The sequence below is a fragment of the Panthera pardus genome, unplaced genomic scaffold (genome assembly GCF_024362965.1).
Source record: "Panthera pardus isolate Hobbes unplaced genomic scaffold, ASM2436296v1 HiC_scaffold_13, whole genome shotgun sequence".
NCBI classification, from domain to species: Eukaryota; Metazoa; Chordata; class Mammalia; order Carnivora; family Felidae; genus Panthera; species Panthera pardus.
The window spans coordinates 164,953,627-164,969,786 of record NW_026526688.1 but is presented as its reverse complement, the minus strand read 5'-3'; the positions used below and the strand labels follow the sequence as shown (position 1 = coordinate 164,969,786).

General features: G+C 40.9%; 1 protein-coding gene across 8 annotated transcripts in view; it reads right to left on the bottom strand.

Moving 5' to 3' along the window:
• Positions 1–16,160, bottom strand: part of CORIN (corin, serine peptidase) — a 256,694-nt gene that overhangs the window by 8,713 nt on the left and 231,821 nt on the right. For all 8 annotated transcript variants that reach the window (XM_019412753.2, XM_019412758.2, XM_019412728.2 and 5 more), the window contains 2 exons: positions 3,735–4,006; positions 1,472–1,605 (listed from right to left, as the gene is read on the bottom strand). In XM_019412753.2, coding sequence (XP_019268298.2) covers positions 1,472–1,605; positions 3,735–4,006 — 406 coding nt within the window. The remainder of the gene's footprint in view (positions 1–1,471; positions 1,606–3,734; positions 4,007–16,160) is intronic.

The following is a 16,160-nucleotide window of genomic DNA, read 5'->3' as shown; positions in this document are numbered from 1 at the left end:
ACTCACACTCAGTCTCTGCCTCTCAAGAAATGAATAAGCATTAAAAAAAATTTTGAAAACTACAATGAGGTATCACCTTATACCTGTCAGAATGGCTAAAATCAAAAACACAAGAAACAAGAGTTAGTGAGGATGTGGAGAAAAAGGGACACTCTTGCACTGTTGGTGGGAATGCAAACCGATGCAACCATTGTGGAAAGCAATATGGGGGTTCCTCAAAATGGTAAAAATAGAACTATCCTAAGTTCCAGTAATAGCACTACTGAGTATTTATCCAAAGAGTACAAAAACACTAATTCAAAGGGATGCATTCACCCTGATGTTTATAACAGCATTATTTGCAATAGCCAAGTTGTGGAAGCAGTCCAAGTGTTCACTGGTTGATGAATGGATAGAGAAGATACGGTATTTATCTTGGAATATGGATATCTTGGAATATGGAATATTATTCAGCCATAAAAAGCATGAAATCTTGCCATTTGCAATGACCCGGATGGAGCAAGAGAGTATAATGCTAAGCAAGGTAACTCAGTCAGAGAAAGACAGATACCATATGAGTTCACTCATATGAGAAATATAAGAAACAACACAAACAGGGGAAAAAAAGACAAGTCAAGAAAGAGACTCTTAATTATAAAGAATAAACTGATGAGGGGAGGTGGGGAGGGGGATGGGTGAAATCAGTGATGGAGATTAAGGAGTGCACATGTGATGAGCCCCGGGTGATGTATGGAATTGTTAAATCACTATTGTACACTTGAAACTAGTAAAACATTGTATGTTAACTATGCTGGAATTAAAATTTTAAAATGGAAAGAAAAAAATAACTCTTTTGTCCTTCCCTGGTTTCTAGTTCAACATAATATTCAATGAATGTTTATTATATAGAAATAAAAACGCCTCCCTGTATTGCTAAGTTAGCGTGCTCAGGAAACTACTGCGACCAGGAATCCTGGGTGTCTAAAGCAATCAACTCAGGAGCAATCAACTCTTGAGACAAAGGTAGTTCTCTCACACAGCCTGGAAGGTGGGATGTGGTGTGTGCTTTAACGCTGTCACCCTGATGGCTGAAAACATCCTTTGGTGCTCCTCTGCTGTGGGCAGGGAGGGGAGGTGGGGAGGGGCAGCCTGGTTGGAACCATGATTACCACTAGCTCCTCACAGAACCTTGTTTGTGCTAGCTGCTAAGATGGGCCAGACAACTGCTTTTCTTCGTTTTGCCGACCCAGGGTGCTGTTCCCCATGCAGTAGATGAGAAAGCTGAGGGCAACCTGAGTGAAGGGCATGGAGGTAGTTAGGGGGATCACTCGGGTACTGGATAAAGTACACACTGTGAATAATTAAACATTTGGTAATAAGCAATCTTCAAAAAGCATTCCCAAAGGGCCACAAATGAATCATAACCAGTTTATATGGACCCATCGACGTTACTGCTGAACTGAATCTCTTCGGTAACCAGAAAGCAATTTACCATGCACGAGTCGACCGTGCCGGACTCATAGCCGGCACATATCATCCGGGTGGTGATGGTCTTCATGTCAAAGTAGGACTGGCATTGCTCCAGAGAGATGATGCGGACTTCTCCCTCTTGCAGCTTAAAAGGCACTAGATTTTTTAAAAAAGAAGAAACACAATATATAAGAGGGCAAAATGACTCAAAGATGATGCTAGCTATATATGAAATGATTACATCTGTATGCCAAGAGAACCATAATCTTTACTTAAAGTGTCGTCTCAAAGACAAGTCTTGTTTGGCGTCAGAATCTTCCAATTAGAAGTGTTGACAGCAATCATCTCATCAAACCCCTTTATTTTACCAATGGGAAAACTGAGGTACAGGCTGGTCAAGTAACTTGCTTAGGTAACTTGCCTCATGCTTCCGCCCCCCCCCCCCCTTAATATATCCTGCAACAAGAACAACTACTAAAATGAAAAGGGAAACAATCAAGCCAAAGCACTGCCCCCAGATGCGAGGCTGCTGGATCAGTGTCAGCGGGGCATGCCAGCCCCCCTCTGCTAAGGTACAGAACACCATCTGGTCTAACGGGAATGATTGCTCTATCTTAGGTTTACAGAATACGTCTCATCATGTACTGCCATAGCCATTACTGGAGGTAAGAACCTTTAATCCTAGAGGAGATGACAGGGAGATGTTGAAAGGGACAAAGCCATCCCTACTGTCAGCAGAGGGAACATGTGAATTCCATCTTGTTTCTACATTGTCACAGAATACTAACGGATTTCTTGGAGCATAATCTTTTGTTGTTTAGACCTTCTACCAAATTATACACATTGTTCTCCTTTTAGATAGTGATGATAAAGCAGTGCCTATGTACAGGACAGCTTATAGGAAGAAAGAGTCATGTATGGGAAAATCAGTGTGACGGGAACAGTTTCAATGAATTGTGCAAAGAATAGTGATAAGAACCATCACCAACATTTACTGGGTACAGGCCAGGACCTGATCTCAGCATTTTCTGGGCCTCTTGTCTTTAATCTTTGCAATTATCCTGTGAAATAGACAGTTGCTATTATTTTTTTCCATTTTAGAGTAAGCTAGAAAGTCAGGGTCAATCAAACCTTTCTAACTGAATTCGGACCCCTGGTCTTCATGCCATGCCATATATGTGGTCTGTGTGATGCTACATGATTGCTGTGAGTTTGATGTGGATATTGTGGAAACACAAGTAGACACAATATAAAGCATATTCTGCTGCTATATCACATCACGGTACTAATTATAGCTTTGAAAAACCAAGAGCCACAGGGATCGTGACATCATATATCTGACACCGCCTTCAAAGGTCTTCCATGGGGGCTCTTCAGATGGCATTGACTCATTTCTATCGTTTAACTTTTTCTTTCTGTCCTCAAGTGATCACATAGAAAAGAAACTCAACTTAGCCCATAACTTTTCTGACTAAATTTTGAGAAGAAGAAAAAAACTGTCATTCAAATCGGCAGTTGCTAACATAGATAACAGGATATCAATATACATCGGCATTCCCGAGAGCTGTGCTGGTGTTCTTGATACAGTTGGGGTGGCCAGCGCTTACTGTAAAGCAAATGCCTCACTGATTACATTCTTATTCTAAACTTTTAACAGGTCCAACAAAATGAGAGAATCCATTATGGGGGCTGGGAGTAGGCAGTACCAATTGCTTAATTTTTGTGTTTTGTAGGTTTCAAGCATCTAGAGAGCCCAACTATTTCAATCAATCTAAACAGGCAAATGGCAAATCAGGTTTCCTTCTGGAAGGACTTACAGCTTGTTATGGATGTTGACAAGACCAAATCATAACAGAGAATTGGAAACGTGACCATGCAGCCTGACCGCAGGACTGAAACTGCCTGATCTCCAGAGAGGGGGCTCCCAGTGAGAGTGACTTGGCCTGCAGAGTGCAAATCACTGGTAGAGACGGTCTGAAGCCAGGAAGATAAGCCTTATCTCACAGGGCAGCCCCAGGGCATCGGCAGCGGCTCCCTGGAGAAAGAATCTGGGGTGCAGAGAAGGATTTTTGAGGCTGTATGTGAGCCTGGCAGGTTCAAGTACCATGAGGTGCTGACACCTCCATGTGCGTGGCAGGTGGGTGTGACACGTGCACCTCGTCTTTGCTATTTGTGGCTACACTTTTAGAAGTGAAAATGGGAAACTGGCGCCAATGGCTGGGCGGTAACACAGTGTTTTCCAGGGACAAACTGAAAGGCAAGTGCTCCTGAGGACGGTGGCTTACTTTTGTTGCCCATATGCCCCCAGCCTGTGATGTAGCAGTACGTATCCGGTTCCAAGGACTGCTCTGTGCTGGGTAAGCAGACCGGCCGCACGTAGATGGTTTCATTGATGTCTTCGCTTAGCTCCACTATGCTGATGTCATAGTCGACCACAGCTCGACTGTAGCGAGGGTGGAGGATGATGGTCCTCACCAGGCGCGTCTGCATAAACGTCGAGGGGTGGTCTAGGTTGTTGATGCCAAAGACCACTTTCCAGACGGCAGCGCTCTCTCTCCTAAAATGATGAATTCAAGAGCTATTAGCTTAAACTCAAATTTACATTTTAAAATGTACATGCAAATTTTTTTTTAAAAATTATTTATTTATTTTGAGAGAGAAAGAGAGAGAGAGAGTGAGGAGGGGCAGAGAGAGAAGGAGAAAGATAGAATCCCAAGCAGGCTCCGTGCTGTCAGCACAGAGCCCGACATGGAGCTTGAACTCATGAACCTTGAGATCATGACCTGAGCCGAAACCAAGAGCCGGATGCTTAACGGACTGAGCCACCCAGATACCGCTAAAATGTACATGTGATTTTTAAAAATATTTTGTTTATGTAAATAATGGCTCTTTCCCTGCACCTCTATAATGGCCTGAGTTAATTTGTAAATAGGTATTCTTGTAGAAAGACAAGCTCGTGTTTCTAGAATGGGGCTATTTTGGAAAGCAAAATTTGTTCAGTTTGGAAGGCAGGCAGGGTGGTTTCTTGCTTCAATGAGTGGGAGAAATAATAAAAAGACATGAAGAAGAAAGAGGAAATTCTGGGGCATGGAGAGTCCTGAAAGGTAAGTGAATAAAGTGTTTTAAGGTGGGAGTTGACTAGAATAATCCCAGCAAGTGCTCAAAAACAATGCAGTCTTGTGAGCCTGACCACCGGAAGTTATGGTAACCTTTTTAAGCCTTTGGCTTGAAATTTTCAAAAGGTTCTTCCAAAAACTTGCCATTCCTTGGAGGCACTTGCTGCTTCTTGGAGGAATTTCTTAGTCTTGGCTTTTTATTCTCCTCCCTTTTCATTTTTCCTCTTGTCTCCTCTTCTTCTCTGCTCTCAAGTCTATGTCAAAGTGCCCCAGGGCTCTACTGTCAGTCTTCTTATTCCATACTCATCCCCTTGAAGATTTCATCTAGTCCAATGGTTTTAAATGCCACCAAATCCTGGTAACTCCCAAACATGTATCTCTAGCTCCCCCCTCCCCCATGAGCTACAAATTTGAATAGAGAATCATCTACTCAACACATTTGCTTGTATATTCAACAATAGCTAAGATTTTGTAGTGCTTACCACATTTTTGACAGTGTTCTAAGCATTCAGAATGCATTTTACAGGTATTTAGTACTTATAACCATGTGACACAGTTGAAACGTCTTTCTCTTATCTCAACATCCTCTGCATCAGCAAATCTTCACCACTCCACTTTCAAATATACCCTGAATCTTGATGTTTCTCCCTCTTCCACAATCTATCTTAATGTAACCACTGCCAAGTGCTTGGACCACTGCAATGGCCTCCCAAAAGAAGGCCCTTCTACCCTTAGCCCCCTGAGCTCATTTTCCTCATGGCAGCAGAGTGATCTTTTTAAAAACAACATTAGAGGGGCACCTGGGTGGCTTACTCGGTTAAGTGTCTCACTCTTGATTTGGGTTCTGGTCATGATCTCACAGTTCATGAGTTCAAGCCAGTGCAGGGATCACTTGGGGTTGTCTCTCTCTGCTCCTCCCCTGCTCTCTCTCACTCTCTCTCACTCTCTCTCTCTAAAAATAAATAAATAAATAAATAAATAAATAAATAAATAAATAAATATTTTAAAAAATTATATTGAGTCCATCTCATGCTCATAATTCTCCAGGGAAATTGAATCACACTGGAGACATTGTAGACTTCTCCCCATGGCCCCTGAGCTGACTTGCTCCATTCCAACCCCAAGAACTTTCTAGTTTCAGACATGCTGAGGATATCCTCAACCCAGAGGCTCTTCCCTTTCTGTTCTCTCAGCTCCCATATGGTTCCCACCTTAACTCCTCTTCTTTGAGGTCTCAGCTCAAACACCACCTTCTCATAGCTGTCCTCCTTGGCCACCCAGTCTAAGCTCTATTCTGTCTCCATCACTCTCTACTCTTGACCCTGCTTTAATTTTTATCTCATTGGTATCAATGACATCAACACAGCTGTTTGTCTATCCTCTGCCTTGCACCCAGCATAGAAGTTCCATGAGGCCAGGGACTTGGTTGGTCTTATTCAGTGCTGTATTCACAGGCCCCAGGAACTAGTATGGAGCAGGTTCTCAACAAGTATTTGCTTAATGGTGGCTCAATGCACGTAAACACTAGTAAAAACTTTTACTAATGGCCACCTAGGCAAAGTCTATTGTTCGTCAACCCTTCCCCACCCCCTCTACCTTTCCCAGTTCCTCCTCCTCCAGAATAGGCCAGGAGCAGAGGAGTGGAGAGGACCACAGTGCTACCAGAGCTTTCCTAGTGGACACCCCCTTACATGGTGTTAGCATAAGTCAGCCATGTCAACTGTCCCCACTTGGGAGCTTCCTCAACTAAAGCAGGTTGATTTGACCCACTAGACAGTTGTTTTTCAATCCAGGCTGAATGCTGAATCATGTGGGGAACTCTTAAATACTGATTTTCTGGGCATCACCCCACATCAGTTGAAAGCTTTAGGCTAGGTGGGGCCTGGGAATCAATATTTTTAAGAGCTCTCAATGGACTCTCTGACAAAAACTCACCCACATTCCTTCTTTCCTTTGCATGCTTTTCTTTACTGTGTTTTCATGCATGGCAAAGATTCAAAAAGTTGGTATTTCAGGAGGGTTAGGAAAGAAGTGGCCAAGGTCAGCATTCAAACTGTTTACAGCTTTGTTGGATTCTTGGAGTACACTCTACTAAATGACTCTTCTAAAAAACATAGTCCATGAGTTCTATCCTTTTACCATTGTAAAGAAAAATAATTTTAGGCTATATGAACAGGAATTGATGTCATTCTTTGAATGCAGATATAGATATAGATATTAGCTATCAACATGTAGATAGGTATAGATATATAGATAGTTATATAGCATCTCCTCCATGCCAAACATGGTGCTAGGGATTACAATAAGCAAGATATGATTCCTGCTCAACAAACTTCAGAACTGAGTGAAGATGAACAATTAAAGAAACAATCATAGTAAAATGTAGGAAGTGATACCTCATGAGCATTTCAAGATGATATTACAGAAGAATTATTTTTCATTAAAGAAGGCTATCACTCAAAGAACATGTCTTTCTTTCTCTTCCTCCCTCCCTCCCTTCCTCCTCTCCACCCTCCCTCCTTTCCTCCCTTCCCTCTCCCTCCCTCCTTACCCTCTTTTCTTCTTTCTTTCCTCCCTCCTTTTCTTCTTCCCTCTCTCCTTTCCTTTCCCTCTCTCCCTCCCTTCTTTCCTTCCTTCCTTCCTTCCTTCCCTCTCCCCACTTTTCTCTCTCCCTCCTTTCCTTCTTTCTCTTTCTCTCTCCTCCTTCCCCCTCCTTTCCTCCCTTCTGTCCCTCTTTCACTTCCTCCCTTCCTTCCCTCCTTCCCTTGTTCCTTCCATTTTTCCATCCTACAGAAGTAAGTGCATGACCATTTGAGAAATTCAATATTCCTTTGAGATTCTATCATTTAAGGCATCTGAAATCAAGCAACAATTTATTTCAAATTTATGCTTATTTAATAGCTCCTTGCCCTTGATTCAGAGCTACTAAATTTTGTTTATAACAAATACTCATCCATTTGCTTAAATCATAAGCAGTATTTCAAATAATTGAACACTGCAAATTATTTGTAACAAGATGAAATAGCATCAATTTCAGACTTAATTACTGTATTGTGCTTAATATAATTCTAACAGTGAAAAGTAAAACTGCTAAATTTTATTAACCCGTATCTAGTAGTTTCTTGCTACATAAGTTACGGTCTTTTTGGAATTAACATCCACCAAAAACGAACAGAGTAACATAGGAAATTCACATAATTTTTGTAATCTGTGAGATATTGTTCTTTTTACTTTTTGTTATGAGTGTGATGGAAAAAAATAAAGTCTCTTTTAATGTTTTTTTTTTTTCCCAAGGCTGGCAGAAACCAGGAAAACCACAAGCTGTTGTTTGAAATGGACATGTGAAGTGAGGGAATTGTGTATAAATGGTAAATGGGCATATTAAACACATGCTGGAAAGAATGAGTCAGGAATAATAGCAGAGACAACCCCGTGTTGGTGGAAGCAAAAAGAGGAAAGAAAATTTAGAGTTTCATGAATGCCACGGGAGTCTAGTTTCAGTTCAAAATTACCCTGTGGAGAAACACATAAGAACAAGGAGGTTCACCTGGGCGGTTTAGTGAAGCGTTTGAATGACAAAAGAAAAAAAGGCAATTATAGAAGCTGAAAATCTTCAGCAAAAGGAGGATTTTTTTTCAAACTGAGCTGTCAGACATCAAAGCATCAGTACAGAGAGCTGGTGCATCCTTAAAGAAGTTTCTGCAGAGACCCGTCATGTTCTGGGAGGGATGAAGCAGGCAGAGAGGAAGCCCAGTGAAAATCCACCAATCAAATGAAAATGGCAGATGGAGCACCTGGGTGGCTCAGTCGGTTAAGCTCCAACTCTTGATTTAGGCTCAGGTCGGGATCTCAGGGTCTTGAGACCTAGCCCCATGATGAGCCCCACACTGGGCTCCGTGCTGGGCATGGAGCCTGCTTAAGAATCTCTCTCTCTCTCTCTCTCTCTCTCTCTCTCTCTCTCTCTCTCTCCCCCCCTCTCATTGCCCCTCCCCCAACCCATGCATGTGTGCACTCTCACTCTCTCTTAAAAAAATGGCTGAGGAAGACATTAAGAGACCCCTTTTCTCCTTTCATTCTTGCCCCAGATGTTATTTCCTTGTCTGAAATTCATATTTAAGGTCTAATTTGCTTCGTGCCTATATGACTGCTTTAATAATGGATACACTCTACAGAGAACATTGAGATGATATGATTTTAACCTAGAATTCTTCAAACATCAGCTCTAGAGAGAAAGCCCAGCTTCATACACATCTCAGATGACATTCAGGAAAATTTACACGAAATTGCAGGCACAATGTCTCTGGTCGTCAGAACTGGTCACTTTGGTTTATAATTTGCCACCCTGAATTCTAGTTTAGACACAAAAATGCCACATTTTTACTTAATTCAGCTAGCCAGCTTTAGAGATTTTCTAACTTCTTCTCTTAAGAGCACAAAATTTCCCTTTCTTTCACCCTTTCTGATTTTGCTTTAATATCTTATATTTAATATTTATCATTTTAAGAAAAGAAAACTAATATTTATAATCAACACCTGTGATAGAAATCACCCTAGTTTTTACAAGTCTTACTACAGAAATAGCACAGCTAAGTGGTGATTTTGGAGGTAGTTTGAAGGGGACCAAATTTGCACTAAGTAAAGAAATATCACACGATGGCATCATTGTTGTTCTACATATCTTACAAACCTCTTTTAATATTGTACTCTGTCCTTGGTATTTCTAAAGAATTCTCTGCAACACACCTGGTAAACAGACTTTAGACTAGGGTGATCGCAGAGTGAATGTGTGAAGGGACTGGATACAGGTCATAAGTACAGTGTGTCAATCATAGGCTCTGTCTACCGTCCACATCTCAGCTCCTGCTTATTGCTGTCATGTTGGAATGCTTGGTGTAACCTGACCTTTTATTTTTTTGAATGTTCAAGGGAAGCCAGAGTTCTGGATTCCTTTTATGGAATCCACAGTTTTAAATGCTGGCCAAACAACAGCAATACAATGGGCAAAAAAACCCCAACAGCCTGGATTTTATTAGTGTAAGAGTTCTACTTTATAGCTTTCCAAGTATTTCTATACACAACGTTTCAAGTTATCTTCTTACCAACTGCGAGATGTAAATAGGAATTCGAATTCCATTTTAGAGAAGAGAAAGCAGTGACTCACAGCAGATGAGTGACTCATCTAAAGTCACAGAGACAGTAAATGATGGTGATAGACCAGAATGCTGGTCCTTTAAACCCCTAGAGCACACCCTTTCTACCAAACTTCTCTGAAACAAAGAGAAAGATCTACAGGCATCTACATAGGAATCAGGTACTGGCCACAGGAAAGCATGTAACATGGTGGAGACTCATTGGTGAGATAGCAGGAAGATATCTTCTTTTTCTTGAACACATCATCCCGCCATGATGGGGAGCTAGCCACCAGCGGTAAAATTACAGAAGGTGAAAAATCCTGTTATCCCAGGGTCCGAAAAAGCAAGAGAAGGGGGTAGTCAGATACATATCATAGACATTCAAGAATCAGATTTCAGAATGTTTTAGAAAAAAAAGGCAGACTTGATAGTGTGCCCTGGGACTCTTAAAGCAAGTATAACTCAGGAGACATGAGAGAATTAAAGTGCCAAATTCTGATGCTACTGTCACAAGTGACTGCAGTAAGAAAATGAAGAGTCATCTAAAAAGCAAATGTGACTGCACAAGGATCCCAGAGCTTTGCAACTGGAAACTATCACAAAAGACTGGCATGAAAGCATAGTAACTATTGGAAAGTCTTTGTCATAGGTTGAGCAGTGGTTTGTTTAAGTAGGAAAAAAGTAGGAAAAATAAAAATGGCTTCTCTGCAAAATAATGTGCAAGAACAAGGAAAGGGGAAAATTTCTGTCTGTGGCAAATAATATTACTAAAGAACTAAGACAAAACAGAACTATTGGAAGTTTCCTTTGCTTCCAGTTTCTCCATTCAAAGAGAATCTTCTTCAGACAATATGCAGAAGATTCATCTTTCCATTTGATAAAACATACAGGGGCTTAATACATTACAATGTTGAACAAATGTGTGGTCTAAGATTTGGGAGGACTCAGTGAGACGTCATTGATCTTCTGTGAGATATATTAACATTTCTAGTTCCCCACAAGTTATAGTCCTAACTACTCAAACAATTGCATCTTTGAAACATCTAGAAGATGAGTGGCTGAAAGAAATGAAAACACAAGGATGAGGAAGACAGTTCATGCCCGCATGGAGCTTTTATTCTACTTAAAGAATATATAAAGAAGTAAGATTATCTCAGGCACTTAAAAGTGACAAAATAGGAGAACTTGATAGATGACTGAAGGGGGTGGGGGTTCACTGTATCCAAGATGGTTAGGGAAGGCCTTTGACAAAGCCATACTTAAATAGAGACTTTAATAACCAGAAGGAGGTAGCTTTGTGGCTCTAACTGTGAAAACAGCAAGTTCAAGTGTCCTAAGGTGGATATGAGCTTGGAGGATTTCAGGGACATGAAGAAGGCTAGATGTCTGCAGCCCAGTGAACCATGGGAGTATAGGGGAAGATGTAGTCCAAGAAGTAGGACTAGATCTTGAAAGGCTATGATGAGAAGATTTTACTCTTGCTACAATGGGAAGCCATTGTGAAATTTTAAGTAGGGGGAGCAACATGGTCTGATTTACATTTTAGAAAGATCACTATCTCACCGTGTGGATAGTAGACAATAAGGGAACAAGAGAGCAGTCCAAAAGACCAGACAGGAAACTGTTTTAATTGTTGTTGTGGATTGATTGTGTTTCTCTCTCAAATCCATATGTTGAAGTCCTAACCATGGGTCCATCAGTATATGACCTTTTTGGAGATAAGGTCTTTACAGAGATAATCAAGTTAAAATGAGGTCATTAGGATGGGCCCTAATCCAATGACTGCTGCCCTTATAAAAAGGGGAAACTGTAGATAGGGATGCACACCAAGGGAACACTATGTGAAGACAAAGGCAGAGATTTGTGTGATGCTTCCACAAACCAAGGGATACCAGAGATTGACAGCAACCACCAGAATCTAGGTGAGAGGCATTCTCTCCCAGCCTTCAGAAAGGACCAACCCTTCCCATATCTTGATCTTGGACTTCTAGCCTTCAGAACTGTAAGACAATAAAGATCTGTAGCTCAAGCCACCAAGTTTATGGTATTTGGTTATGGCAGCCCTAGAAAACTAATACAATAGTGAAGACCTGCTATGATAATGACTTGGACTAGGAATATAGGGTGAAGATGGTGAGAAATGGTTGGGTTAGAGATATTTTGGAAGAAGATCCTACAGAAATTATTATTAAATGTGAGAGGAATTAAGGATAATTCCTAGGTTTGGTGAACCAATGGATCATGATGATTTTTACTGAGGTGGGGAAAGTTTGTGAAGCACACAATTATTTGATCAGTGGGAGAGGCAAGAAATCAAGTTTTGTTTTGGCCTCGTAAAGCAGGATGTTTATTACATATTCAAATGGACATCTCATCTAAGCAGTTAGTTATACATGTTTAAAGTCAATGGGTAGTAGTGAGGGGTGGGAAGAATCTGGGCTAGGATGGAGATATATGTTTGGAAGTCATGAAAAAATATGTGATATTCATATTTTATATTAAAATGTGATATTCAAAATGATATTCATGTCAATACTTGATCTTCATATTTGCTCACATATGAACACATATTTAAACCATATTATTAGATGAGCATAGATGGATAAGAAAGCCAAAAATTGGGCCCTTGTCTTAGCTTGGGATGGTATAATAATTACTGTAGACTGACTGACTTAAATAATACACATTTACTTCTCATAATTCTAAAAGCCAGAAGTCTGAGATCAAGGGGATAGCATGGTTAGGTCCTGGTGAAGACCCTCTTCCTACTTTATAGACAGCAGTCTTCTTGTACCCTCATATGGCAGAAAAAGGTGGCAAGCTCACTTTCTTTTCCTGTAAGGACATTATTCCCATTATGGGGCTTCTACTTTCATGATTTAATTATCTCCCAACAGCCCCACCTCCTAACTTCATCTAATTAGTTTCAACATATGAATTTGGAGGGGAAACAAAGCCTGAGGTCCATAATAGCTCAGGAGCACTAAAGCACTAAGTGGCCTAAAAAAGGAAGAGATGGAAAAAGAGAAAGAAATAAGTAGGTCGGTGAAATAAGAGGAAAACAAGAACATTCTTGTTATTCTAAAATAAAAGTGAAGAAAGTATTTCAAGAAAGATGTAGTGATGAAATACTAGGGAGGGTTCCAATAAGTTGGAAACTGAAAAGTCACCATTGAATATGGCAAAATGGAAGTCATCAAAGACTTTGATAAGTGCCATTTTTGTGGTGACCCTGATGAGAGCTCGACCAGTGTGGGTTGAGGAGAAAATGAAAAGTGGAAAAGGGGAGACAGTGACTGTGCCGAAGTCTTTTAGGAGTTTTACTGTGAATAGTAGCCAAAATGGCCAGTAGTTGAAGAGAGATGGAAAGTCAAGAGAAGGGGGCTCAACTTAGTGATATCAAGGCATGTTTGTCGAAGAGAATGACCCAGCAAAAAAGGGAGAAACTGTTGATACAAAACAGAAATGATGATTTTAAAAATAAAGTCTTGAAAAAGATGAAGGAGGACATGATTGTCTTAAACAGAAATAGACATATCTTCCACCATAACTCAGGGGAAAGTAGGGGTTATGGCCATATTTACAGGCAATTTGTTGGGATTAAGGATGAGGCAAGGTGGAATATATGGTAGTGTCTGTTCTCTCCATGAAGCATGAGGTGAGACCAATGGAGGGTGAAGAGGATTTGGGGAGAGAAGAGAAAATGTCAGATAGTTGTCTCTGAGGGTAGAAAAGTGATCTTACTATGGAAGTAGATTAGAAGTGTTCCACATTGTTAGATGCTCATTTGAGACTCATGATCACACATTTTATGTGAACTCAGCAGTTGGGCGTGTGATATTCTTCAGCAATGTGGTTAGCTGTTCAGGTGCAGATGCAGAGTACATAGTAGGTGGCACGACTAGAAGAAACAAGTAAGTAACTACAAAGCTTAAGAGAGGAGGAGCTCCCATTTTCAGTGAGCCCCAGAAACTATGAGGTTTGGCCCATATTTTAAGCCCACTTCTGACTACATCCTAGACCCAGATATTTTCCACTGGAGAGAGGAGGGGAGAGAATATCTCCACAGGAGGCAGCACAGTGGCAAGAATGGAGTCAGGTCCTTGTCACCAAGGACTTTTCAAAACTACACTTGCTTATTCTTCAGTGACGCTGGAAAACAGCACCCCAGGGGACATATGGATCCAAAATGGAGAATTTCTGCTTTACTGGGCACTATTACTGATGGGAGTGGATAAAATTCCTCAAGGGAATAGAACAGAAAAACAAATTGTGAATTACTGGCACAGTTCATAGGCACCTAGAGAAAAAGAGGGAATTATGAGGACACAACATGATTTAACTTTTAATAAAAAGTCAGACCAAACCTCTCACTTCCTTTTCTGAGTGCAGTAACAGACTGTTAGATTAGGAGAGCTGGGTGAGCACAGTGACTTTGTTCTATGGAGAATGAGAGAGGGAGCTCTCCAGAAGGATGTAGAAAGATAACAGAGTAATATTAAAAGTCTAGCTGATGTTGAATGTCAGGGATGGTGCTGATCTCCACTCTTGGGTAATGTCCTCCCTGAATTCCGAAAAGCAAGAATATTAGGATCAGAAAATGAGGTATTTGCATTGACTCAGTTTTGGACATCTGCCTGGTCTGAATGGCAGGCAAATCCAGGGACAAAGACATTGAAAGTCTGGGTGAGAGGACTGAAGTGATTAGCCTGGCACACAAGGTTAACTGTGAAGAGGAGGGCATGAGAAGACTAGGGGACTGAAATCACTGGGGGACACGTGCAGACTAGCAGCCACAGTCCTGTTGGACAGAAGAGTTGGTTGGGTGAAATCACAGCATGGGTAACGTGGTGGGGTTAAGGGTTGTGGTCATCTAGTGAGGTGATCATTTTTTTATGTGCATTTCCTGGTGAGGAATTAGATGCTTCTGACAGTTACCACTTGTGTGCCAGCCTAGGAAGTCCAGGCTTAAGTCTTTCAGAGGCAAGAGAAAGCAAGAACAATGCATGTGAAATTACTCCTGAAAGTCAAAGTCTTTCTTGTTCAGCACTGTTGACGTTGAGTTGTTATTAGGGCATACGGGCCTTGGTCTGATCAGCTTCGTAACTCATGTTTTTAATTTTCATTTGGGATTTTTAAATACTTTTTCATAAAAGAGAAAAACAAACCTGTCTCTCTGGTTTTTTTTTCTTTCTACCAATATAATTTAAAAAGACAGGCTTGATAAGACCTACAGATGGGTCATGCTGGGCCTTGCCAAAGTATGGGATCACAGTGTGAAGTAAAGCCCGTTAATTGCAGCAGTTGATGACTCCAGCAGGGAATGGGGCTTACAATGAGACGTTCTCAAAGCTTGCCGGCCACTGGAGAGATTGTACAATTGAATCAGTTATTAGCACATATTCAGGAGAAGGCTTATTTGAAGTTGGGCGATTTCTCGCTTTTTATGGACAGACCAGATCCCTCTTGACAGCTCTGTTAAGTCTAGTGTTCCATGCAATTTCACCAAGACCTTAGATATTATATCCATTTCCTTAATTGTAAACACATATTTCTTTTCTAATGCAAGGTTTCTTCTTAACTTTACAGAGCTGTCAATGACAGAGGAAGCTTGGATACCACATATGGAAATGACAAAAGTGGTTTATGAACCTGGTTTAGCTAGCACGTAAAGAGTACTGTTGGATTTATTTAGGTGATCATCTTTTGATGAATGTAATCTTGCTAGTATCATCTTCTGCTTATCACGGAGCTCTACATCAAAACTGGGAAAGGCATCTGGAAACGTCTGGCCCCTTCCAAAGCAATAACATTGTAGTGTATTTCCTGACACACTACACAGACTTTTCCAATTGCTTGGGGTCTTACACACTAAAAGTTCTCAAGAGGAGGTACTGGTTTGATTTTTTTATATTTTCTTTTCCCCAAATGAGCAATCAGCTGGAAATACACGTTTCCATCTTACAACTGTACTCTAATTACTCGTTTAAATGTCTGTCTCCTTACTAGGTTAGCACTTCAAGGAAGGAAACATGTATTCATCTCTGTAACCCCCATGTAGAGCTGAATATATAGGCTGGGACTGTAGCCCGTAGCAACAAGGACCAGTAGGTGAGTAGCTGTGCTTGAGAAGATGTATTGCAGTATTGCGAAAATGGTAGCAAAGTGGGACTAACCTGAATGTCCATCGACTAGGGGATAATGGAAAAAGTTATGGTAAATCTATATAATGGAATATCATTTAGGCTTGAAAAAGAGTGAGGGAGAGCCACGTCTATTAACCTAGAAAAAGAGTGAGGGAGAGCCACATCTCTTAACCTAGAGGGAGGTCCATGATATATTATCAAATGAGAAAAACAACTTAACAAACAAAAGCACAGAGTATGATTCCAAATCGTAAAAGTAAACAGTGGCACCCTGCGAAAAGTCTATGTGTTCACAGCTGTGAAGGAACACTCTCTCG